The following is a 26845-nucleotide window of genomic DNA, read 5'->3' as shown; positions in this document are numbered from 1 at the left end:
GATGTGAATATCAGGCAATGCAACTGGGAGCCCATGCTGTCATTTCATTGTAAATGGTCATTCAAAAGAGCTTTCTCGCGGATTTCATTTCTATATTGAACTTCTATATTAGCTAAGTATGAAATAATTTTCCCTTATTTGAGATCAATTGTCTGCATCCTTAAAATGCATGGATGATACGTTTTTATAACCATCCTCTTGTATTTGATAATCTATGTACATAAAGTTGTGATGCACCTAACATTTGCATGTTGTAATATGTTTTGAAACAGGAAACCAATGAAGTTTTCCTTCTTCCTTTGCAATTTATAGGAAGTGCAACGTTGTACAGCCGATATGAACATCACATCAGAGCATTCCAACCATCCAGATAACAAGCACAAAAACCGATACATCAACATTGTAGCATGTAAGATTATGCTGCATTCTAAAATATTAATGTTTGAGTCATCCTTCCAAGTATATCATTGAGATTCTCCTATGTAGTAGGATGGAGAAGGAATACAACATGAATAAAAAGCACAGGATTGGTTAATTGAGGTTCTCTTTCAATTAAAAATGCTTCTGAAAATCATTATTCAGACCTGAAAATCGATTGTGGCTGTTGTAAATTATTTCAGTAAGCAACGATTTCTCTGTTTTTCATGTATACTTTAATTTATTTTATATTTGTTAATGAACACTTGAAATGAACTCTGCAGATCAAAGTAGTTATTCTTGTGGATTAATATTACTATTTCTCCAGATGATCACAGTAGAGTCAAGCTGAGGCCAATACCAGGAAAGGATTCAAAGCACAGTGACTACATGAATGCCAATTATGTTGATGTAAGTCATTCTTTTTTATGCACTGTATTTGTCTCATTTGTCATGATCACTCAATTCAAAGAAATCCAAATTGAATCGAAGAGTCATGAATTTATACTCTTGTTTCATTTCTGATGCCAAATTAAAATCCAGGCCAGACTGAGGCAACATAAGTCAATATTTACCTTCGGCCTTGCCCTTGCATTGTCTTTCTTTGTCTCACACAATAACCCAATGTAAAATTAGGTTATGCAATCTCAATCCAGTTTCCATTGATTGCAAATCCAAACAAAACGCTGCTCACAAATGTTCATTAATCAGGTAAATATTTTTGTCAAGAAGGTCATTAAGCTTATTGTTGGAAATAATTAATTTTTGTAGGGACTCGTGCAATTTTGAATTTGTATCTGTTTGTGTTTATTGAGCAAAGCACTTTTAACCAAACTCGAGTTGCTTAAAATCAAAGATAAACTGACAAAATTCTCTACCTTGAGCACAAGTTATTAAACATGTTCGAAGCTCCTGATGAATCAGAAAAAAAATGTAGATTTAAAATGACACTTGAAATGTGTGTGCATGGACTGTGTTACTTCAGAACTGCAAAATGTTCATAATAGTACAGAGTAACTACTCAAAAAGTGAAATAATAGTTTAGAATTTGCTGCAAAATGATAGTGATCATATTGTCACCGAAAAGTCAAAGCCTTCAGAGCTTTAAAAATGAAATTATAAATTTTGTATTTGTAAAGTTTATAAATTTTGTGGAACAAAATTCTTAAATTGTGTTATTTCCTCCTCCCTAAAGGGTTACAACAAGTCAAAAGCCTACATCGCCTCGCAAGGACCCCTTAAACCTACATTTGAAGATTTCTGGAGAATGATCTGGGAACAGAATACAGGAATAATTGTTATGATTACAAATTTAGTGGAAAAAGGAAGAGTAGGTGACTTTTATAATTCTTTTGATTTCAGAATCTTGCTATAATAATAAATTGTCATTAAGTTTAACAAAACAGATTCTACTGTGAAGTGACAAGATGCTTTATCAGTTCAGTAATGGACCTTAAATTGAGCGTGGAACATTGAATATGACAGCTACAGCTTGAAATCTGCAATTCAGGGAGTGAAATGTAGCATTTTCTGGATGTAATGAAGCCTCCTCCTTGTATTCCAGCGGAAATGTGATCAGTACTGGCCAAGTGAGAGCAATGAAGAGTACGGCAACATTATCGTCACCTTGAAGAGCACAAAAGTACGGGCGTGTTGTACTGTGCGGCGCTTCACCATAAGGAACACAAAAGTTAAAAAGGTAAATTTAGAAATATACATCTTTCAATCTTAGACCACCACTTAGAAATCTCGAATGTGGCATAAACACAAACAAATCGTATGAAAGTTAAAACAGACTTATTTATAAGGTAGAAACAAAGAACAACAGATGCTGATTAATATATAAAAGTTCACAAAGTGTTAGAGCAACTGAGCAGGTCAGGCAACATGTCAGGAGAACATGAATAGGTGACAAGAGTCCTGACCTGAAACATTACCGATCCACCTTTTCCAGAGATGCTGCCTGACCTGCTGGGTTACTCCAGCACATTATGTCCTCTTTTTCTTATTTATAAGGAGCCGTTCAAATCCTCCGATTACAAGAGTGAAATAATGCGCAATTAATTTACTGGAAATGTTTTTCGAGACTGTAATGAGAAGACTGGAGTAGGGAGAACCAATGAATGTGATATATTTTGTGTTTCTTATATTTAAATGATCAGAAGGCTCTTAACAGGTTTCCACATTAGCGTATATTTAATTAGGACTGACAGATTTGAAAGAAAGAAAAGAAAAAGCAGGAATAAACTTTTTTTTTGCCAAGTGACAGGCAGTGACTAGAGCAGTGTAGCAGGCTTCAGTGCTTGGACCACAGCCATTCTCAATGTAGATTAGTGATTTAGATGAGGCAATTGTGAGCAATATCTTCAGGTTTGCAGATACCACAAAACTAAGTGCGAGAGTAAGCTCGTGAGGTGGATGCAGAGAGGTGTGATTTGGACAGGTTAGATCAGTGGACATACATATTGCAGACGCAGCGTAATGCGGATAAATGTGAATCCAGCACTGATACACAACCGTGGTTAATGATGGCAGAGTTTGAGATTTGCTAGTTATTCTCTAAATAAGTTTTCCTATCTTCGCTAATGTTTGCTGATAAACTGTGGTTCCAGGGACAAAAGGGAAACCCCAAGGGACGTCAGAATGAACGCATGGTTATCCAGTATCACTACACTCAGTGGCCCGACATGGGAGTACCAGAGTACGCACTTCCTGTACTCACCTTTGTGAGAAAATCATCTGCAGCTCAAACATCAGACATGGGACCAGTGGTGGTGCATTGCAGGTACATTAACTTCAATTTTTCCAATGAAATTTAATTGTGTGTTACACTTCACGGTTTGATTCCATTTGTAACTTCCCAGCAAATGAATCGGCCACATTTGCATTCAACAAAACCAGACAGTGGGCTGATAAAGGACAAATTACAATTGTGCCACAATACTGTCAGACATTGATCCCCTCCAATGAGAGAGCGTCTAATCTCTTGCCTCGTAATATTCAATGGCATTACCATCATTCAGAGAGTCCACCCTCAACATTGCCTAGAAACTTAACTGGCCTATATTGTGCAAAGCATCATAACATTGAAACGTTAACTTTTGCTCCTGAAATCACGTAGTCATAGAATGGTCAGACTTCAGAAGGAGCTTATTTGGCCCAACATCTCCACACCAGCACTCTGGTCAAATTTCAAACCAGACATCATCTACAAAGCTGTTCTATCCCCAAAATGCCATGGTGTTTCTTTTTCTATGATTCTGTGACTTTTTCTTTTAACATACCCAATCAAGAGTGTTGCACATTATGCCCTGGATCTAAGATGGATGTCCACCATGTTTCATCAGTCTGTCATCAATAACCTGCAGCTCCAATGACCACCAGTCAATCGAAACAACGCACAGGATGCTGCAGTGACTTTAAAATGACTTAAATGAGTTCAAATTCAACCAGTTGATCTTCTCGGGGTGCTTAAGACCTGTGATTGAAACCACTGAGCTGTTTACTTAGCTGCAGTGTAAACAATTTTTCATTTAAATTAAGTTAATTTAGTCTTCTTGAGCACTGTTTTTTTTCAAAGTTTGAAAAAGTGGGAGAAGAAAAAATAGAAAGAGTCCTGACCCAAAATGTCATCTGTCTATGTCCTGCAGAGATGCTGCCTGACCGGCAGAGTTACACCAGCAGTCTTTTTTAGAAATAAATGAAATGTGGCTTATGCAGGGGTAAAATAACTGGAAGCAGCTTGGCACAATGTGCTGTGCATTTTGGTCACTTATGATGAAACATAGCAATTCTGATGCTCCAATAGCTTTTGTCAATAATTACACTTACATTTTTAATTAAATACCATACATTGAGCTGGTTGTCAATAAATTTAAAGAACAGCCGTTATCTGCTGAAGTGTTTCTGTGGATTTAAGTCAATAAGCAAAATAATTTAATTAGCACAATTGATGGTTGATCTTAAAGATAGATTAAAATTTTAAACTGTTTTTGCTTGTTCATCGATCGTTTGTTAATTCCTTGTTCTCTCCGCCCTGCAGTGCTGGTGTTGGGAGAACTGGAACATACATTGTGCTTGACAGCATGCTGAAACAGATAAAAGATAAAAGCACGGTTAATGTTCTAGGTTTCCTCAAACACATCAGGACCCAGAGGAACTACCTTGTCCAAACAGAGGTAAGTAAATATTAAAAAACAGACAAGGGACTTTATTTCCTTATTCCTGATTCTATTTGTGCAGTTCAAGAGAGCAGTTGTTTATGTTTGGCTCATGATGAGTGGTGTGCAATTTAGAGATAAAGCGTGGAAACAGGCCCTTCAGCCCACCGAGTCCGCACCAACCAGCGATCCCCAGACACTACTATGCTACACACACCAGGAAAAATGTACAATTTTACCAATGTCTGGTATCGCTATCATCGATATGTTATGTGTTGTGAGAACAATTCTAACTATTAGTGTTTCACAGTTAACATTCCCTCATTCAGAACAGCAGCATTAATTACATTAAATAAACTTAAAGGACAATCTCTTTAAAATGGTTCATTTGGTGTTTGTGAAGTGAACTTCTGAATGTTTAAGATGGGAGATTAAAAAATTACCAGGTCCTACTAAGATTGGAACCAATTCGGAAAATGGATGTGATAGCAGTATGAAATTTCTGTTCAGGATCCTCACCCAAAACATTGACAGTCCATTCCCACTGCAGATGCTGTCTGACCTGCCAGGTTCCTCCAGCACTTTGCTCAAGATTCCAGCATCTAACTAAATCTTCATTTTGGGGTGCTATGAGTAGCACCAGTACAAGGCAAGTACACTGAGTAAGCCCGAGGATCTATTTCAATGAGGAAAATGGATCCAAACTAATAGTTATTCTGTAATTATAACTGCCCCCTCTTTCAGGTAGTTACATTATTAAGTTTGTTTTCCTCATTCATTATAGTGCACGACTGCTGCAATATTTAAAAAAAAACAATTCTATGCATGTTTGTTTTTGCTTTCTTTGCCTTTTAAGGAACAATACATTTTTATCCATGAAGCTTTACGGGAAGCAATACATGGGAAAGAAACAGAGGTACCTTCAAGTCAGCTACATGCTTACGTCAACAGTATTTTAATTCCAGGTCTATCTGGGAAGATGAGGCTTGAGAAACAGTTCAAGGTCAGTTACTAGAACGAGACTCTTGGGTCTCATCTATGCTCTGCAGTAGAATGTATGTGTGGAAGTCTTAAAGCTTATGGATTTTTACTTTTCAATATAGTTCGAGCAGAATCCTCTAAATTAAATTTTATTTATAGTCTTAATGGATATGTATTGAAATTGAAACAAATTTAGAAATTAGCTAATGGTGTAGCATAATACACCTAAGTGGATTTAAGTAAATTAGTATAATTCTGTTAATTCTGGAAAGATAAAAAATAATGGAGGATATAAAGTAATGACAAACAGTATATCTTATTATCATTTGATTATTCTTTGAAAAATTATGCAACCTTTAGGATCAAGTAAGGAAGCTTTGAAGATACAAAATGTCAAAATAAATATTTTGTAAAGTTACAAAAGATAAGCTTTTATTAGAATATTTCTAAAATAATAAATAATGGGCTGAATCCTCTCCTGTGAAGTGCGGGTGTTTGCTCCTGTAAATGCAAGCAACTTCATCAATTTACCACATGTATTTCCAAACTAATATCCTAAACTTTCTGACAGATTCCAGCCAGTGAACCTGCCAATAGCAATGGGGAATCAGCGCCTCAAATGGACTACTTGGGGACAGGAGACATATTTGTGTGCTGCTCTTTAGCAACAGTATTCTATTCCACACCATGCATGAAGCATCATGCATAATAGGCCTTCCTCTGTGTATAAAGGCCGTTCCTCTGTTGACTCCAACATTTAACGAACTTTTTGTTCATTTGGGATCTGGTCTTTGCCCATCCTTAACTGCCCATGAAGAGGTGACGGTGAACCACGTTCTGGAAGGAACCATGGAATTCCTTCTTGTTCAGCTAATCTAAAACTGCTTTAGTGCATGGAGTTCCAGGATTCAGACCTAGTCAGTCTAAAGAAAGGTCCCGACCCAAAATGTCACCTATCCACGTTCTTGCCGCCTGACCCGCTGTTACTCCAGCACTTTGTGTCCTTTTGTCATGATAGGGATATGTGTCTCAATGGTGTACAACTGGGAGGGGAATCTACAGGTAGTGATGTTCCCATGATTAAACATGGTAATCGGGCACGCACCAGATGCTGGAAACACCACATACCTCATCCAAAAATACAAATGTTTAACAATTAGATTTTATATTAATTTCTTTGTGAAGCGTAGAAAAATATTGCTATCACAGAGACATTACAGCATTTGGAAGGATTTCTAGCCATTTAAGTACAAACGGTTTTGACATTCATTCAAAGTTCTGAATGGTTTATGCATTAAAATCAGATTATATTTTGCACCTTGACAGTAGCTCAGAACTATGTAATACCCTGTGATGCATTATTTAGATGTTTATTTCAGAAAAAAATATTTATGCTTGTTTATACACAAAATGCTGGAGTAACTCAGCGGGACAGGCAGCATTTCTGGAGAGAAGTCACTGGTGTGACTTGGGTGGATGAGAGAGGGAATGCAGGGGTTACTTCAAGTTAGAGAAATCAATAATCCTCCAACTGGGTTGTAAGCTGTCCAAGTGAAATAAGAGATCCTGTTCCTCCAATTTGCGTTTAGCCTCACTCTGACAATGGAGGAGGCCAGAAAGCTCAGTGTGGGAATCGGAAGGGGAATTAAATGTGTTTGGCAACCGAGAGATCAGGTAGGTCCAGATGGAATGAGCAAAGGTGTTCAGCGAAACGATCGCCCAGTCTACGTTTGGTCTTGTCGATGTATAAGAGTTCACATCTTGAACAACGGATACAGAAGATGCGGTTGGAGGAAGTGCAAGCGAACCTCTGCCTAACATGACAGGACTTGCAAGTGAACCTCTGTCTAACCTAAAAGGACTTGCAAGTGAACCTCTGTCTAACCTAAAAGGACTTGCAAGTGAACCTCTACCTTGCCTGAAAGTCCTTTCACGTTTGACAGAGGTTCACTTGCACCCTCCAACCTCATCTACTGTATCTGTTGTTCAAGCGATCATTGGGAGATCAGGTAGGTCTGCCCGGACCTACCTGATCTCTTGGTTGCCAAACACTTTAATTCCCCTTCCCATTCCCACACTGACCTTTCTGTCCTGGGCCTCCTCCAGAGTGAGGCTAAACGCAAATTGGAGGAACAGCATCTCATATTTCACTTGGGCAGCTTACAACCCAGTGGTATCAATATTGATTTCTCTAACTTCAAGTAACTCCTGCATTTCCTCTCTCTCCATCCCTCCCCCCACCTAAGTCGCACCAGCTTCTCGTTCTCACCTAGCAAACAGCAAAAAGGCCTGTTTCCTTTATCATCGTTACTTTTTTGCATATCATTCATTCAATTGTTCTATATCTGTTTACTTCACTTCTATATCTCTCGTTTCCCTTTCCCCTGATTCTAGTCCGAAGAAGGGTCTCGACCCAAAACATCACCCATTCCTTCTCTTCAGAGATGTTGCCTGTCCCCGCTAGGTTACTTCCACATTTTGTGTCTATGGTTCAAACCAGCATCTGCAGTTCCTTCCTATACATTTATGCTTGTATCATGTATTTAGAAAATTTTAAATTCAGCACATTTTACTATCCTTGGAAACAATAAGGCTGTTATTTATTGGTAATTCCTAAGTACTTGAGTTAATAGAATTGCTTCCTAGTATTCTACTCTTCTACTCAAGTCTTTTTAGCCCATAATATTTGCTGACCATTGCAACTGTACAGTTCAATGTTTTTACATACTGACACCTATAAGATTTATTGCATCAGATTCTATAACAGCCTCAAACAACCCACAGTTCACTGTTATAGCACTACCGAGGCACACTAAAACAAAATAAGTATTATTCATTCTGCACATTTAACTGTGCTAGGAATTTTTCAACTCCCAGTACTTTATTGCTCTCCTGTAATTTACCATTTTGTGTTTTATAAATCTCACCTGGGTGATGCTGAGGGGTGAGAATGAAGAAAATTGAATATTTATGACATTGCATTTTCCATGTAATAGCTGCAAACAACATTTGAAATGATCATTCTGTTGCACCCGCAAGGTGCTAGGCACTCCGTAATGTTTCTTCGCAAAGCAATATTGATGAAATTGTTAAAACCCATGACTCCCTGCCTTGGCAAACTTTTTTTTAAGTGCTTGAGTTAGTTTTAGATCTTGGGTGCAAAAAAAGGAGATGGGTTAGGTGACTAATTGGATTATATGTCAACCCTCTCAACTCCACCTCAGAAGATTTTATTTTGCTCAGCATTACTAAGCCTGCTGCTGCATTTCAGTGTAATATGAAAAAAACTGGTGCAGCTCAGTAGCTCAATCCTCACCTCAATTTTCACATGGAGATGTGACAGAATCATTCTGTGAACACCTACACTCTACCTGCAATGGCCAACCTGATCTCTTGGTTGCAAACCATTCCAACTGCCCTTCCCATTCCCAAACTGATCTGTCAATCCTTGGCCTTCTCATTGCCATGTGAGGCCAAAGACAAACTGGATGAACTGCACTTCCTACTCCACCTGGGCTGTCTACAACCCAGTTGAATGAACAATGTCGAATGAACATTGAATTCTCCAACCAGGTAACCCACTGTGCTCCATTCACCCTTCCCTCACCTGGTCCCATCTACCTGTACCCACACCATACATATTCTGTTTCTCCTATCCCATTCCCCGAATGGCTCCATCTTCTGGTTTTCCCACCTTTATCTGGTTCCACTGATTGCCTTCCTTACTTATTAGTTTCCACTTCTGCAGCACCTTGTGTAGTTCTTATCACCTTGCAGTTTCTGTCCCTACCTCCACCCTCCCTACCCCCACCTAGCTCCGTCTGCATATTTTTTCTCGTTCTTTATCTATCCACATATCACCCACCAGACTCTGTCCCCTGACTCAACCTTCCCTGTCCGCCGCCTCACGCACTGCCTTGAGGACATAAAATGTTGGATGGCACAGAACTTCCTTCAACGAGAGCAAGTCTGAGGTCATCCTATTCGGCCCCCCCGACTCCATCAAAACGATAACAGGCAGCCTTGGAAGCCTATCCTCCCTAGTCAAACCGCATGTCAAAAACCTTGGCGTGATATTTGACTCTGCATTAAAGTTTGACAAGCAAGTCAACGCTGTGGTAAAAGCCAGCTTCTTCCAGCTTCGTACCATAGCTAAAATCAAACCATTCCTCCAAATTGACGACATTGAAAAAATCATCCACGCATTAATTTCCTCCCGCCTAGACTACTGCAACTCCCTATACATTGGGATCAGCCAATCATCCCTGTCCCGCCTGCAATTGGTCCAAAACGCCGCAGCGAGACTCCTGACGGATACCCGTAAATGGGACCACATCACCCCGATTCTGGCCTCTCTCCACTGGCTCCCAGTACAGTACAGAATCAACTTCAAGCTCCTCCTATTCACATACAAAGCCCTAAACGGGCTTGCCCCCCCCCCCCCCCCATATCAAAAATCTAACCCACCACTCTATCTCCAGGTCCCTCAGGTCGGCCGACTTGGGGCTACTGACTATCCCGCGGCCTAGGCTTAAGCTGAGGGGTGACCGCGCTTTTACGGTTGCAGCTCCTAGACTGGAACAGCATCCCTCTCCCCATCAGAACTGCCTCCTCCATCGACTCCTTTAAGTCCAGGCTCAAAACCTATTTCTACTCCCTAGCGGTTGAGGCCCTCTGAGGGGGCGCTGTGAACTGTTTATGTATGTGCTGTTATGTTTGTGTGCCACTGTTCGTTCGTTCTTAGTACCTGAACTGATGTACAGCACTTTGGTCAACGTGGGTTGTTTTTAAATGTGCTATACAAGTAAAATTGACTTGACTTGACTCATTTTCCTCCTCACATGGTTCCACCTATTGCCTGCCAGCTCCTGCCTTACCTCTCTCCTCTTCAATCCTGATGCAGGATCCCAGCACAAAACGTCATCTGTTCCTTTGCCTTCACAGATGCTGTGGCATCATTAGCTCACATCCATCTGATGGCTACTGAAGAAATTGGCTCATGGTTGTTTATTTCCTTGATGATTTTGGGCTACACTGTCCATATGCACAAGTCCTCCTTCACCATCCCAAACAGAATTCCATTATTCTATCTGTGATAACTGAGGATTTAGGCCAGTGATCATATGACTAATTGGAGTTAGGAGCTCTCTTTCAAACAAGATAAGTTTGTCAGGAAAATTTCACAAAGGCAGTGCCCTTTTCAAATGTGGTCTACCTGGATTTTTCTCAAGATAATAAATGACCGCTATGAATCTCTGTAGTTTGTCTTGTGCCTTCACTGAAGTCAAATCAGACAAGGGTCAATAAATTCACGACTGTACTGTTTTTATCACCAATTGGATAATTAACTACAGCAGAACATAATGGGAAGGAAAGATTGTCTCTATGTTTTAAATATAATAAAAACAATGTATGGTTGAAATGTTAATGCCAGTATATATTTGACATATATGCTACATATACATATGTAGCATATATATATATGTAGCATATATATATATATATATATATAGAATGTTGTGGATTTTAACATATCTTAACATTTTTATCCTATTTAAGAAATTGTTTACTATAAACATTGATTTTCTACAGAAATCACATCAACTATCTTTTTTTGTTGCAGTTGGTAACTCAGTGTAATGCAAATTTTATTGAGTGCTTCAGTGCCCAGAAAGAATGTAATAAAGAGAAGAACAGAAACTCCTCAATTGTGCCATGTAAGAATGACCTCAGTTTTCAGTACTGGTGCAAAATTATGTCATTGTTATTGAACAATTTAACATATTTTAAGATTAATTGTGCATGTATGACAACTAGTGATATTTAAGAATTAAAGATCAAGAAATGGTATAAAAGATATTGTCGATATGTAATTTAGACATTTTAGAACCACGCACAGTTGTCTGATTCCTACGGCTGGACTGTTACTGACAATACTTTTCCCAACTGCTACCTTATGCAGCAAATATCAATTTCAAGACCTACATGAAAGCTATCAACATAAACTCATGTTTTATTGTTCATCAACTTTAAGATTCTGTTTCTACTTCAGCAGGGTTGCTGTGAACTTTAGTGAAATTTATATAACTAACACCCTGCCCCAAACTATTGCCCAATCTTTCAGCGGAACGAGCTCGGGTAGGCCTTGCACCTTTGCCTGGGACAAAAGGAACTGATTACATCAATGCGTCCTACATCATGGTGAGTATTGAGCACGATATATTGTGTTCCCACAGCATGAAAGTTATACACAAAATTAGCAAAGGGTCCCTCTCTCTGCTTCCCGACCCCTACCTTCTTCCCCGACCAGTCTGACTGTCCTGAATAAATTGTATCTTTGTATGCTTTGTTGTCACCATCTCCTAACAATGATCTATTCTACATTTTCCTTGACCCTCACTCCCTTTGATGTCTTGTTTTCACATCTTACCCTTCCATATCTCTGCATTTCCCTCTCCCCTGACTCTCAGTCTCAAGAAGGTTCTCGACCCAAAACGTCACCAATTCCTTCTATCCAGAGATGCTGAATGTCCCGCTGAGTTACTCCAGCATTTTGTGTCTGCCTCCGGTGTAAACCAGCATCTGCAGTTCCTTCCTACACAACCTGTATGATTGTCTATCAAACAATGATTTAAATGTTGAGGGGATGCCCACTCCATGTTCCCTGCCTACTGACTAAACTATGAGGAAAATTAAACAGGACAATAAATTGACAGACAGACTAGGATTTTGAATGCTGATGAGTTGGTATTTTCTTTTGAAATGCTGACTAATACAGGCTTTGCATTACTCTCACGGGTTTTATATATTCACAAAATGCTATGCGTCGAATATTATAATGAGAGTGTGTACAGGTATATGATGATGTTCATGACTTTATGCACCATGACCTCGTTAATCACATTGTCACAGTTTCATTCAGGTTTCATTGGCTTGAGCCAATGATTCAGCCTGTTCCCTCAGTACAACACTGAGTGCTGTCCATCAAATGCAGTGTTAACCAAAAGACAAATGCAACTTTGGAAGAAGAGCAAAGGAGTTCTGATCTCTTGGCCAAAACATAACTTTTTTCTAATTGATTGTTTCATGGTATGCAGGGATCACGGGCAAATTCAGATTTAATTGTCCACCCCTCACTGGCTTGAGAAGATGGTACCATATGCTTTCTTAGGAATTAGTGTGGTCATATCGTGGACATATCGTAGTTACATAAATATTTTCAGGATTTTGATCCAGTTGACCATGAAGGGAGTGTTGGTTTACCTTCACACCAGGTGCCCTTGACCTGCCAGTTGGTGGGAACTGGAGTTTGGGAAGTGCTGTGGAAGAAGCATTGGCATGCAATGGCTGGTGTGGTGGAGGAAAGGAATAGTTAATGTGAATGGGGTGCTGATCAAGTGAGTTGCTTGTTTTTTATTCGTACATCATTGGAGGAATGTGCTCTATTTATGTGTCGTTATCATTCATTATGCCTGTTAATATCACAAAAGCAGTAATGGTTGAAACATCTGCTTATTATTGCAGGGATACTACAGAAGCAATGAATTTATTATCACCCAACATCCTTTGCCACACACGACAAAGGACTTTTGGCGAATGATTTGGGACCACAATGCACAAATTATTGTCATGTTGCCAGACAACCATGGGCTCGTGAGTATCAACAGTTTGTTGTAATATTATTTTAGCTCGTGTTTTATTTTAATTCTGTGTATTTCATTTTTAAATAAGGTGAGAAAAAGAAGCAGTAGGCCATTTAGCCGTTTGTGTCTTGTCTATCATTTCAACAGCTGCTCTTCTACTTCTCTATTACTTTCCATGTCCCTCAATTCCCTTAATGCTGGAAATAAACGATCAAATTCCAATCTTGAATATGCTAAGCTACTGAGTCTCCATACATACCCCTATAGAGCAGAGAATTCACCACCCTCTCTCTGCCTGAGGAGGTTTCTCCTCATCCTTCTCCTTATTTTGAGATGGTGAGCCCCAGTTCTAGAAAATGTAAATCTGATGTGTCTTATCAAATTTACGATTAATCATTTGAAGTAGGTTTTCACCTCAAAACTTGATTAAGTAATAACATCTCTTTTTTTTAACACAAGGAGCTTTATATTAAAATCCCACAGAATTGAATAGCAACCGTGCAAACTTAAAACAAGGTGTCTTGTCTACTCAAAGGTTCAAGACCAAAGGAATGTTTCTTTTCATTTAAAATTAATCAGGACCTCACTCCACTTGGTCCCACTATCGGGTCGGTGTTCCCTCCACTACTGAGATCCTACGCTTCTTGTTTATTCTGCCTGGAGCTTGCACCATCACTGCCAGTGCTTGGACCTTCTTCCTGCAACCCTGCTCCTGCTGTATCCGCATCTTCCAGGAACCCACTGGAGGAAACTTGGGGGATAATGGGAGAAATGCTGTAAGGGTCAGTGAACCGATGGGTGCTAACATCTGATGAATGCAACTCAAGTCAGGAACTCATTGAAGTGTGTTTTATTTTTTAAGATTATCTTCAAAATTATGCAATTATGAGAACAGAAATAATCTTATTGCATTCTTAACTTATGTCTGAAATTAGCAATATTTTGAATGAAAATGAATCAAAAGGGGAAAATATGATGGACACAGTTAGACAGATTTTGTGCTGTGCAAAAATGACATTGGAATCATGTCATTGACCGTTCTGGGTTGGGCTGCTGTCGAGACATCCCTTGTGTTAGATCCCTTGAATGTGTTGTATGAGGTCTAAATTCTGTGTAGGATTTGTTAAACCTGACAGCAGGCAAGCAAAACAGGCTCAAGATACTAAATGGCCTAATGCCATTCCTAAGCTTCAGTAACTGAGCAGATTGTGTCTCTACACTTTCCACAGTGGCCTAGCCAATGTCCCTGAGGAGATCGTAGGTACCAGCCAGATACATTTTTGTAGTCTTCAACTTTCAGAAGGTTTGTCTGAACTTAGGCCCAGAACTTAAGTTGCTGGTTGCTCTCCCAACAGATGTGTCCTGACTTTGTCCTAACACTAAAAATGTCTGTGCTGTCAATTTTACTCCTGTAGTAGCAGCTCTTGAATTCAGAGTAATCTTTCAGTTTCCTCTTCATATCCAAATAAATCATACAAGCTTATCAGTTGGGCCGAGGCCTGTTAATTCTGATGCAGAGAATGTTACATGTGACTAATTGTAACGGTGGCACAGTGGTAAAGTTGCTGCCTTACAGCGAATGCAGCGCCAGAGACTCAGGTTCGATCCTGACTACGGGTGCTGTACTGTACGGAGTTTGTACGTTCTCCCCGTGACCTGCGTGGGTTTTCTCTGAGATCTTCGGTTTCCTCCCACACTCCAAAGACGTACAGGTTTGTAGGTTAATTGGTTGTGCAAATGTAAAAAATTGTCCCTAGTGGGTGTAGGATAGTGTTAATGTGCGGGGATCGCTGGGCGGCGCGGACCCAATGGGCCAAAGGGCCTGTTTCTGCGCTGTATCTCTAAATCTAAAAAATCTAAAATTTGTGCCAAGCCTTATGATGCAAACCAATCTCCACCTGGTTACCTTCAAATAGTTACAAGAAGTATCAGATCAGTCCAGGCTATAATTTTTTAGGAATTAATTCAGGTTTATTTGTGGAATATATAGATTTAATTTTTCTTCCCAATAAACATGAAGAGCAGCTACTTCATTGAACCTAATGAATAGACGTAGGGCTGTTTATGGAATTGTAATTTTGACAACCGCAAATGGAAACTTTATTTAACATAGAAACATAGAAAATAGGTGCAGGAGGAGGCCATTTGGCCCTTTGAGCCAGCACCTCCATTCATTGTGATCATGGCTGATCATCCACAATCAGTAACCTGTGCCTGCCTTTTTCCCATACCCCTTGATTCCGCTAGCCCCTAGAGCACTATCTAACTCTCTTTTAAATTCATCCAGTGAGTCGGCCTCCACTGCCTTCTGTGGCAGAGAATTCCACAAATTCACAACTCTCTGGGTGAAAAAGTTACTCCAGTTTTTTGTGTCTATCTACCTCATCGGAGACCCTTGGATTGTCATTGGTTGGACTATACTGGGGTTACCTTGCCCTAAACGTTATTCTCTTGTCATGTATCTGTACACTGTGAGTGGCTCGATTGTAATTGTGTATTGTCTTGCCAGTGACTGGATAGCACGCAACAAAATCTTTTCACTGTACCTCGGTACACGTGACAATAAACTGAACTATACCACATCGAGTGCACGGGCCAAGCAGACTATGAGCTTTGAATAATGACGCCATAAATGGCGGCACCCGTGTGTAACACGTGCACAATGAATTTCCCTGTGCAGTTGCATAGGTGACAAATAAAGCACCATTGAACCGTTGAGTCTTAGAGTTACACAGGACACAGATATTTAGCCCACGCCGGCCAATATGCCTCATCTACATTAGTCCCACCTGCCCACGTTTGACCCAAAACCCTCTAAACCCATCCTATCCATGTACCTGACCAAGTGTTTAGAAACATAGAAAATAGGTGCAGGAGGCCATTCGGCCCTTCGAGCCAGCACAACATTCATTGTGATCATGGCTGATCGTGCCCAATCAATAACCCGTGCCTGCCTTCTCCCCATATCCCTTGATTCCACTAGCCCCTAGAGCTCTATCTAACTCTCTCTTAAATCCATCCAGTGATTTGGCTTCTACTGCCCTCTGTGGCAGAGCATTCCACAAATTCACAACTCTCTGGGTGAAAAAGTTCCTTCTCACCTCAATTTTAAATGGCCTCCCCTTTATTCTAAGACTGTGGCCCCTGGTTCTGGACTCGCCCAACATTGGGAACATTTTTCCTGCATCTAGTTTGTCCAGTCCTTTCATAATTTTATATGTTTCTATAAGATCCCCTCTCATCCTTCTAAACTCCAGTGAATATGACAGTCCCGCCATCCACTGCCTCAATTACAAGGATGTCCTTCCTCAAATTAGGAGACCAAAACTGTACACAATACTCCAGATGTGGTCAGTCTATTGGAATTGGACCGTCATTTAATATTTTATCTTTACTGTGCTTGATTAAACAACTGTCAGATTATTTGGAGGCAAGATTCATTTTTAATATTGTGCATGTACTTAATGCCCGTCGAAGTCCTAAAGTAGACAATTATTTACCAGCTAATTGCCAGAATTGCCGGGAAGGTGTCAAAATAGACAGTGATGGTTAAAGCAGCTGTAATATAAAATGCTAAACCATCGTACATGAGTGCTTTCATTGTGGGGGACTAGATTTTGGAATAACCTCGTTAAGCATAGAACTAAACAAAATAAGTTTGATCTTTCAGTCTTTAAGATTGCAAGACATCTTGCGATACCAAAATTTATGCTTGCACGGGTTAAAATACCTTGTTTTAAAGTACATTGTGTTTGTTCTCCATTTGATAATATAATGTTTAGTACACATTTCCTTACACAGCATCCTGAAGAAAATTTAAAATAATATCTTGGATTCTGTGGGCTGAAGGGCTTCATTTAAGCTGTGGGCAAATATGAAAAAGCAGCTCTTTGTGGCCACAAGAATTCAAAGCTTACCTCACATCGTTACGTTTCTGTGGGAGCATCATTTGAGAGCTTTTCCTTTTGGGTCCTTTATTCAGATGAGTGTCTGCCTTTAAAAAAAAACAGGTAGCGGATAGAGAAAAGAACAGAGAAAGCTGAAAATATTTACCCATTCAGGCACCAGCAATGGAGAAACAAAACCTGGCTTTCGTTGGCAATCCCAGCCCAATGACACCGTCAAAAATAACATTTGAGTTTGACTGACTTCATCAAACTGTGTTGGAAACCATTTCACTGTTAAATCAAAATGTTTTGTGCTCGTTTCTGTGAACTATGCTGCAATGTTCTCAGTTAAACAATGCCCCGTTTGTTTGCCCAACAGATCAGGATGATATAACCCAAGACCCAGTCTATCTATTCCATTAATACGATTGGATTTTGTTCTGTGCTATTCGAAAGCAATGAGTTCTCTGAGGCTTCTCTCCTTCCTCAAAGAAAAAACTTCATCCATTTCCTTATTTTTTATGTGTAATTTTTGCTATGTTCCCCTATATTAATAAGTCACTATACTCTAAAATGCAGTTTATCACATGAATCATTTGCATGCAAAGGGCACAAAACAATGTTATGATAAAATATTGCTGTTTTGAGAAGATACCAATCAAAGAACAAGCATCTCTTGTGATCAGAGGAGGACAAATATCTAATGGGTGATCATGAGGCCTGATTCTGCACACATCCCAGCTAGAAGTTTAAAATACCATGGACAGAAGCCTAGGAGTCAGTTGCTCTCCTGGCCTAGAAAGTGAAAGCATAAGTGTGTGTCTATTGCAAAATGTCTATGCATTACAGAATGAGCTCCTATTCCCTCTAGCCCCAAGAGTTCTTTGGTCTAAATCAATAAGAATCTCACATCCATGATAAGGAATTGCACGACTGAGAGCATTCCCGATCTTTGAAACATATGGTTCTTTTTCAACAGGCTGAGGATGAATCTGTGTATTGGCCAAGCCGGGAAGAATCCATGAATTGTGAAGCCTTTACTGTTACCCTTATCAGCAAAGACATCCTGTGCCTCTCGAATGAAGAGCAAGTCATCATACATGATTTCATCCTGGAGGCAACACAGGTATAGAAAATATTCTGGATTCATATGATTTTGTCTCAATTGATAAATAGAATAATTTTCTTTTGAACTAAATGTCTGTAGATGGTGGTTAAATATGGTACATCTGTACAATATAAAAATCACTGTTTAAAAAACAATTATTGATCAAATCTTGGGTTAATTGACTCACTCATCTCACATTAAACCCTTTAATGTCCTTTCAATGTGAATGCGAAAATGAAACCTATGATTGTTCTAATGCTAAAAAAATACTGTTTATTTTTTTTAACTAACTTATGATTTAGTGCCATGGGAATCTGCATGCTCAACTTGCACTAGGTCAGACCTGAGCAGTAAGGGGATTGAGGTGGCTAAAAATAAGTGCAACTGTGCTGTAATCACAACAGCAAGAAATTGCAAGAGGCCTAAATGATGGTAGTAAAGGTGACATGAAGAGTGACCAATGAAAATTAACATACTGGATAAGTATTTTCTTTATAAACATTCACCATAAACAACACAAGTCCCTTGTGCTGCCAGCCTGTATAAATTTAAGTGCACTAACAAAGTAGAGGTACCACGGAGTCTTGTAGATAGGTCTTACCTAGAGCAGACAAGTAAGATGAACCAGCAATTAAAAATTGAAAACAAGAAAGGAGGACAATCTTAACAAGACAACTGCAAACCCATAAATCTAAAGCAGCATTTCTCAACCGGGGTTCCTAGGAACACTAGGGTTCCGCTAGAGGTCGTTAGGGGTTCCACGAGAAATAGCCTCAAACCAGATCAAATGCACTTTTTTAAAAGTTGAGTATTGCATGCGAATCTGAAAAGATTGGGTGAAAATTCTCGGTTATTTATTCAGTACAGGCCCACCACTGATTTTCCAGCAACTGGTGGTCCGGCACCTCCTTAAATCCGGACAAAATTACGAGAGCCCACTTGAAACTCCAAAGACGTACAGGTATGTAGGTTAATTGGCTGGGTAAAATGTTTTTTTTTAAATTGTCCCTAGTGGGTGTAGGATAGTGTTAATGTGCTAATGTATGGGGATCACTGGGCGGCACGGACTTGGAGGGCCGAAAAGGCCTGTTTCCGGCTGTATATATATGATATGATATGATACGATATGAAATCCCACCGCCCTGGAAGTCTCCCTGAAAATGTGGCACCTAGGCTGGGCAAGACAGCCAATCTCGACCTCATCGGGACTTCCACGGCCAATCAGTGGGTTGAATTTGCAACCTGCGGCCTGGGCTCTGGAATTCCAGCCCAGCTGGTGCCAGCACATCTATCCCCATAGCCAACTTCCTTGGCCAGCTTTGCCACCCCCAGCAGCCTAGGTGGACTGTTCCGGTACCATTGTACCTCTCTTGACCTCCTTTGGTCAGGTAAAATGGATAAACCAGCAAAGCTCTGGAACCAAGAGTGCCAGAAAATCAGTGGTGGAACTGTAATGAGTAAATATTAAATTTAAGTGCAAGATTATATAACTATATTAATTAATTAAGTCGGGGTTCAAATATAAAACACAGCAGAAAAGCCAATTACCACCTTTTTGGGCTGATTATCAATTTACTTCAACAAGTACTTCAATAAGCAAGATGACATTATACTCTAAATGACTGCAATTAGTGGTCATATGTGGGTTTGTTTTCCCCAGGACTGGACTAATGTAGAGCAGAACTGCACATCCTTGCTAATCATATGTAAATGCATTTTTGAGTCATTTTTGTGTTTAATTTCATATTCGTAATTTTATTATACACGTGCGGCATATTCTTGGAAAATTCTTGGGTATCATAATAAAGTCTTTAACCTGTTGTATCATTTTAAAGTATAATAATCATAGGGAATATATTTAGCGACGTCTCTATGACGCCAGTGTGAAATGGCCTTTCGTGGTCAGTGGACAGGAGCTGTATGTGACAGATTTTCATGGAGGGGTTCCCTGAGGCATGAAAATTATTTCAAGGGTTCTGCAAGGGTAAAAAGGTTGAGAAACGCTGATCTAAAGTAACAAAACTGATCACAGGTAATACATTTCAAGAAAGCATTTACAATAAAAATTAGAAATACAGCCACAATAGTGGAAGAATATGCCTCCTGATGTATTTAAGTAATGCTACCATGTAATGCAGTGGGATTTGAAATAAAGGTTGAGTTGGGATAAAGAATTGGCTGTAGGATGAATACGACAATAACTTGTTTCGGAGTGATGCCGAAATCGGGAGGAAATATTGAATAGCTTGCCTTCAGCTTTAGTGTTGAGACCCCTTCTGTTCCTAATCTAAGTTAATGACTTGGAAACAGAGACCCAATCCAAATGAGATTGATGGATCAACTAGGGATCTCCAAGTGAAGCTGCATAAAATATGGAAATTAGGCAAATTAGTGGCAGATAAAATTCCATTAAGGAAGACATACCTTTCTATATTATATCAGAAAAGATGAATGACAGGGTTATGTTACAATAAGTATCGAGCTACGTAAGTGCAAAATACAATGGGAACCGAGTTTAATGATGGATTTGGCACCAACAATATGTGGAGTAGCTATGAACAAAAAAATAGAATGGCTTATACAGGAGTCATAGTTCTGGCAATCACCTGGTATGTTCTTACATACTTGGCTAATAAATTCTTTGCATCTTGTATTAATATGGGGACACTACTGAGAAGTGAAAAATTTGGACGTGATGCAAGTGAGTGAGCCTGAAATGAAAACTACCACAAAGTAATTCACTGCTTATAACTGTCATTTGCATTTTAATTAACTAATTTAATTTGCATTTTAAGGAGCTAAAAATAGTACAATTGTGTCAAAAGATGTAATTCTAGCATTCTATAGAACTCTTATCAGATTATATCTTGGATACACATTTTCTTTATTCATTTTTGGGATCTGGGCATTGCCAGATAAGTTGACTAATTGTGTCTTGGATGATATCAAGCTTTTTGAGAGTTGTTACCACTGCACTCATCCAGTATTCCATCACGCTCATGATTTGTGCCTTGTTGATGGTGGAAAGGCCCTGGGGCCTCATCACGACACCTAGCTTCTAACCCATTCTTGTATCCACAGTATTTATATAGCTGGTCCCATAGATTTTCTGGTCAATGGTGATCTTAGGATATCAATATTGGGAGATACAGCCATGCAATGCCATCAAATATCAAAAGTTTATATTGGAGAGAGCATAATCTGGGTTGTGACACAGAGTTGGGGAATTAGCGGAGAACATGAGTTCTCATTGAAGACACTAGATAGCCCAGCCAACCCTGATATAATCGAGTCTGGGAGTTGCAAAATCACAGTTAAGAGTTTCAACAGCAAATGAACTGAGACAAAATCAGAAATAAGTAATGGAGAAGATATTGGTGGAATTTGTAATAGGGGTGTAAAGCTCAGCCAACGTTTGGATAGATGGTTATGTTTATGGATAGTTGGTTTCAGTTTGAGACTTGACTAGGGAAAGGATGTAATTAATGACAATGGAACCAATTTTCTTTTTGCTGGGGTCATAGATAATGAATCGTAGAGTCAATAGCAGAAAAATTAAATGGCACAGAGCCAGACATTTTAGTCATTAAACACCTGCCACTAGAGAATCAGCTCACTGCCCAGTGCTTGCTCCATAGCCTGCGAGCATCTTGTCATTTCAAGTGCTCCTTCCAGAACCTTTAAAATGCAGTTAGGATTTCTAGCTCAAACAATCTTTTTAGGCTGCAACGTCCAGACTCCCACTAGTGAAAAGGTTTCTTTGCAACTCCCTTCAATCTTCTGCAATTACTATAATTCTATGTCTCCTGGTTATTGATCTTTTTGCTCAGGGAAATAAATCCTTCCTGTCCACTTTATCTAAGCCTTCTTAATTTACACAAGTCAACTAAATCTCCCTGCTTTCTCTACTTCAAAGAAAACAAAGTTAACCTATCCAATATTTTCCTCTGGATTATAATTCTTCAGGCATGACAACGTCCTTATAAATCTTCACTCATCTCCTTTCCCTAGTGTGGTGACTAGAACTAAACACAATGCCCTAGCTCTGATCCATTTAGTAATTTAATCATTTTACATTTCTATACTTCTGCCAAGAAAGAACACCAAAGCTAAACGGAAACCACCTGCCATCAAGGATCTGTGGCTGTGCACTCCGTCTCGACCCGAAACGTCACCCATTCCTTCTGTCCAGAGATGCTGCTTGTCCCACTGAGTTACTCCAGCATTTTGTGTCTGCCTTCGATTTAAACCTGCATTTGCATTTCTTTCCTACACATTTTGTCTCCCCCATTTTGTTGCAGTTCTGAGTATCCAATCATTCACTCTGCATTCACTTGCTTGTCACACTCTTCTAATGTATACCTCAAGCCTCTCTCCACTTCCACATCAGATGTGCCACCTCCATGCACACCTGAACAATACAATACTATCTTCCTGCACACAGAACTGCCTACCTCAAATTCACGCTGTCATATACATAGAAACAGAAAATAGGTGCAGGAGTACGCCACTCGGCCCTTCGAGCCAGCACCACCATTCAATATGATCATGGCTGATCATCCAAAATCAGTACCCCGTTCCTGCTTTTTCCCCATATCCCTTGATTCCCTTAGCCCTAAATCTAACTCTCTCTTGACAACATCCAGTGAATTGGCCTCCACTGCCTTCTGTGGCAAATTCCACAGATTCACAACTCTCTGGGTGAAAAAGTTTTTCCTCATCTCAGTCATAAATGGCCTACCCCTTATTCTTAAACTGTGACCCCTGGTTCTGGACTCCCCCAACATCGGGAACATTTTTCCTGCATCTACCCTGTCCAATCCTCTAAGAATTATCTATCTATCTATCTATCTATCTTCTATCTATCTATGTACTACTAAAACTCAGATCTTGTGAATAAATATATATATTAATATATATATTTGTTTGTTTGTATCAGTGATTTCGGCTGATTTCGGCAAAACGGTGAACCGTAGCGCCACAATTTTTGCACCGCCTTAATCACCACGCTGAACGCTGGTCGAAAATGATATTTTCATTTAATTTGGTCGTATATTTTTTAAGTTACAGAGGTTTTAAAGTTAAAACATTTTATTTCTAACCGATTTATTCAAGGTCTTCAGCGTGTGACGTCACAATGCCCCTGTGAGATGAGCTCGCGCTGCCCCCCCCCTCCTACTGATTTATTGAAGGTTTTCAGCGTGGCGCTGCTGTGCGTCTGTGCGTATGATGTCAGCACGCACGCGCGGCCTCTCCTCACTCGCACCAACAACATGGACGCCCTTAGCGGAGCCGCCCGCCCGCGATCACCGGCTCCCCTCTCCTCTCTCCCCTTGCTTCTCTCCTCTCTCCCACACCCGGGAGACCCTCTCCCCGCTATCGCCCGGACCCAGCGCGCCGCCGCCCTATCCGTCTCCAGTAGTCAGGGCTCGGCCACGCCACAGTAACGGCCGCGCTCCGCAGCTCCCTCGTCCTCCCTGCACGATCCGTAAGTGCTTTTCGCCAGGACCACGGGGGGGGGGGGGGGGGGGGGGGGCTGGTAGGGAGAGGGGGGTGGGGGAGAGTAACGGTGGGGGCGACGGGGAGGGTGGGAGAAGGAGAGAGTGGGGGTGGGAGGAGGCAGAGTGGGACTGGGGAGGGGGACAGCGGGGGAGGGGGGTTGGTGCTGGGGGCAAGAGAGAGTAGGGGAAAGGAGTGTGCTGGGGAAAGGGGGGGGTGGGGGAGAGTAAGAGTGTGTCTGGGGGAGAGAGAATGGGGGGGGGTCTGAGAATGGGGACTGGGGAGGGGGACAACAGGGGTCGTGCGGAGGGGGCTTGGTGGTGGGGGAAAGAGGGGTACTGGGAAAAGGGGAGGTCGAGGGGAAAGGGGGGGTGTGGGGAGAGTAAGAGTGGGGCTGGGGGAGGAGAGAATGGGGGGTGTGGGAATGGGCCCAACGGGCCCACTTTGCTAGTATATATATATATAACTCTCATCTTGTATATTCGTATATTTGTTTGTTTATATCCGAAATACAGCCAAAACGGTACACGTTAGAGCAACAAGTTTAGGCCCACCTTACTCACCATTGGTCTGCAGTTTAAATTGTTGTTATATTTTAAAAGTTATTCACTTTTTAAACTTTAAAAATAACATTTTAAACTTTCATTAATCCCTTTTCCACTTGCCCTGCCCGTCAGCCGCACCTACGCAGTAATACCTCCGGGTTCAACATCACAATGGGAACCCAACGGGTCCGCGCATGCGCAGTTGGGGCCCGTTGATCTAATACTTATGTAAGATGGTCGCCGGATCCACGCGTGTGCAGTTGGGGGAGGGTTGCCGCTCGGAGGTGGGTGGGTCCCGCCCGAGTGATGGGTGGGGTGAGGAGAGCTCTCCTGCTGCTGGCCGACGCGATGGACGCCCAGGGCGAGTGGCTCCCTCTCCCCTTTCCTCTCCCCCCTCGCCCGCCCCCAGCCCCGGGGGAGTTTTAAGGGGGGGGTTGAGGGGGGATGGAGTGGGTGAGTGTCGTCAGTTGGGGGAGGGTTGCCGGACCCGCAGGAGAGGTTTGGACCCAACGGGCCCACACCCGGCTAGTGTTTCTATAAGATCCCCTCTCATCCTTCTAAATTCCAGCGAATACAAGCCCAGTCGACCCATTCTTTCATAATACGACAGTCCCGCCAACCCGGGAATTAACCTGGTGAACCTACAATGCACTCCCTCAATAGCAATAATGTCCTTCCTCAAATTAGGAGACCAAAATTGCACACAATACTCACCAGGGCCCTGTACAACTGCAGTAGGACCTCCTTGCTCCGAAACTCAAATCCTCTCGCAATGAAGACCAACATGCCATTGGCTTTCTTCACTGTCTGCTGTACCTGCATGCTTACTTTCAGTGACTGATGTACGAGCACAACCCGGGTCTCGTTGCACCTCCCCTTCTACTAATCTGACACCACTCGGATAATAATCTGCCTTCCTGTTCTTGGCACCAATAACCTCACATTTATCCACATTACACTGCATCTGCCATGCTTCTGCCCAGTCACACAACTATCCAAGTCACCCTGCAGCCTCATAGCATCCTCCTTGCAGCTCACACCGCCATCCAGCTTAGTTTCATCCGCAAACTTAGAGATGTTACATTTAATTCCCTCGTCTAAATCGTTAATATATATTGTAAACAACTGGGGTCCCACTAGTCACTGCCTGCCCATTCTGAAAAGGACCCGTTTAATTCCTATTCTTTGCTTCCTGTCTGCCAACCAGTTCTCTATCCATGTCAATACCCTACCCCCAATATCATTTGCTCTAATTTTGCACCAGGGTGCAATGAAATTTACAGGAAAGACAAGAGGGTGGGGTTTTTTCCACGGCATTCTGATAAAATCTATATGAAAATGAAGTTTAGGAATGTGGGAACTAGATTCTTTTACCATGAATTTTTATTAATATGAACATTAATGGAATGGAAAAGAAGGGAATAGTTTGCAAACAATCTAAATCTATATCCACTTTTCCTTCAGGACGACTATGTATTGGAAGTGCGTCACTTTCAGTGTCCAAAATGGCCCAATCCAGATGCTCCTCTCAGCAGTACCTTTGAACTGATTAATGTATTGAAAGAAGAGGCCTCAACCAGAGATGGACCAACTATTGTTCACGATGAGTATGTACCTCCTGTTTATGCCTCCTGATAATGCCTCCCCACACATCTAATCATGTTATTCTCTGTGTGGAAGGGGGAGCAAATTGGTTTGTTGTCCTTGATCTTGTACAAAATTGATAATCAAAAAAATTCCAGACGATAATTAAAAATTATCATTACCCCAAGGTAATTGCAAGGAATATAAAACATGCATTGTTGTATGTTCCCTTCCTAGAATCTTATCTAATATTGTAGAATTTGTAAGAGGAGGATTTGTTACAAATGAAAGCAAAGTTGTGTTGGATAAAATAAATGATGATTGCTGTAAAATGAACAAGTGTTTCATTAGGTTTTATATTATACAGTCCAATCACAAATTGTTTAAACAGATGTAGTTTAAAAAAAGTTAAGGCCAGTCAGAGAGGTGATCTGGGACATCTAGAAATAGCATCTCAGCAGAGAAATAGTGCAGGAAATAGAAAATGCAGATTGTCTTTTGATGAGATACTGTGATATCTTAACCAGTTACCGTCATTCTATGTTGTGCAGGTTTGGAGGCGTTTCTGCCGGGCTGTTCTGTGGCCTCACCACCCTGTCGCAGCAGTTAGAGTGTGAATCTGCTGTGGATGTTTACCAGGTTGCAAAGATGATAAATCTTATGAGGCCAGGAGTTTTCACAGACATCGTAAGTACTGGACAATAAAAAATTAAAATATTTCATAATTTTGCATTGATAACCACAAAGTTTATAAACATTCCTCGGAAACTGTGCTATAGCTTTGGATTTCTGCAATAAAGATATGCAAAATTTACACATGATGTTAACCTCCCCCTCCCCCCTTATATTTGGGTTATTTTAATAAATATGTGGCATTTGCTTGTATAATTTTATCTCACTAATCTTTAAAAAAATGATCAACTCTGCTTTAAATAGCCACATTATAAGGGTATACCTTTGAACATTGCCCACAATGTTGTAGTAATGTGCACAAAGAATCAACAGATTTCTCACAATCTAA

At 40.7% G+C, this 26845-nt stretch overlaps 1 protein-coding gene and 1 long non-coding RNA gene across 4 annotated transcripts in view; one reads left to right on the top strand and one right to left on the bottom strand.

Annotated features, from left to right (window-relative positions):
- Window positions 1-26845, top strand: part of LOC144601950 (receptor-type tyrosine-protein phosphatase gamma-like) — a 494425-nt gene that overhangs the window by 465205 nt on the left and 2375 nt on the right. Inside the window, exons 16-28 of one of the 3 annotated variants that reach the window (XM_078414575.1) lie at window positions 313-409; window positions 746-828; window positions 1613-1747; window positions 1982-2116; window positions 3030-3202; window positions 4460-4595; window positions 5434-5580; window positions 11182-11275; window positions 11683-11759; window positions 13083-13211; window positions 18068-18214; window positions 25705-25847; window positions 26376-26511. In XM_078414575.1, coding sequence (XP_078270701.1) covers window positions 313-409; window positions 746-828; window positions 1613-1747; window positions 1982-2116; window positions 3030-3202; window positions 4460-4595; window positions 5434-5580; window positions 11182-11275; window positions 11683-11759; window positions 13083-13211; window positions 18068-18214; window positions 25705-25847; window positions 26376-26511 — 1632 coding nt within the window. Of the gene's footprint in view, window positions 1-312; window positions 410-745; window positions 829-1612; window positions 1748-1981; window positions 2117-3029; window positions 3203-4459; window positions 4596-5433; window positions 5581-11181; window positions 11276-11682; window positions 11760-13082; window positions 13212-17467; window positions 18002-18067; window positions 18215-25704; window positions 25848-26375; window positions 26512-26845 lie in introns of those variants that run through there. The other 2 variants (XM_078414576.1, XM_078414577.1) reach the window with 2 other exon arrangements.
- LOC144601951 (uncharacterized) lies at window positions 4411-26479 on the bottom strand. The gene is made up of 3 exons (XR_013548398.1): window positions 26356-26479; window positions 17119-17195; window positions 4411-4505 (listed from the first exon to the last, which is right to left on the bottom strand). It is a non-coding gene; the product is annotated as an uncharacterized LOC144601951 (long non-coding RNA).

The sequence above is a fragment of the Rhinoraja longicauda genome, chromosome 17 (assembly GCF_053455715.1).
Source record: "Rhinoraja longicauda isolate Sanriku21f chromosome 17, sRhiLon1.1, whole genome shotgun sequence".
NCBI classification, from domain to species: Eukaryota; Metazoa; Chordata; class Chondrichthyes; order Rajiformes; family Arhynchobatidae; genus Rhinoraja; species Rhinoraja longicauda.
This window is presented reverse-complemented; position numbering and strand designations above follow the sequence as displayed.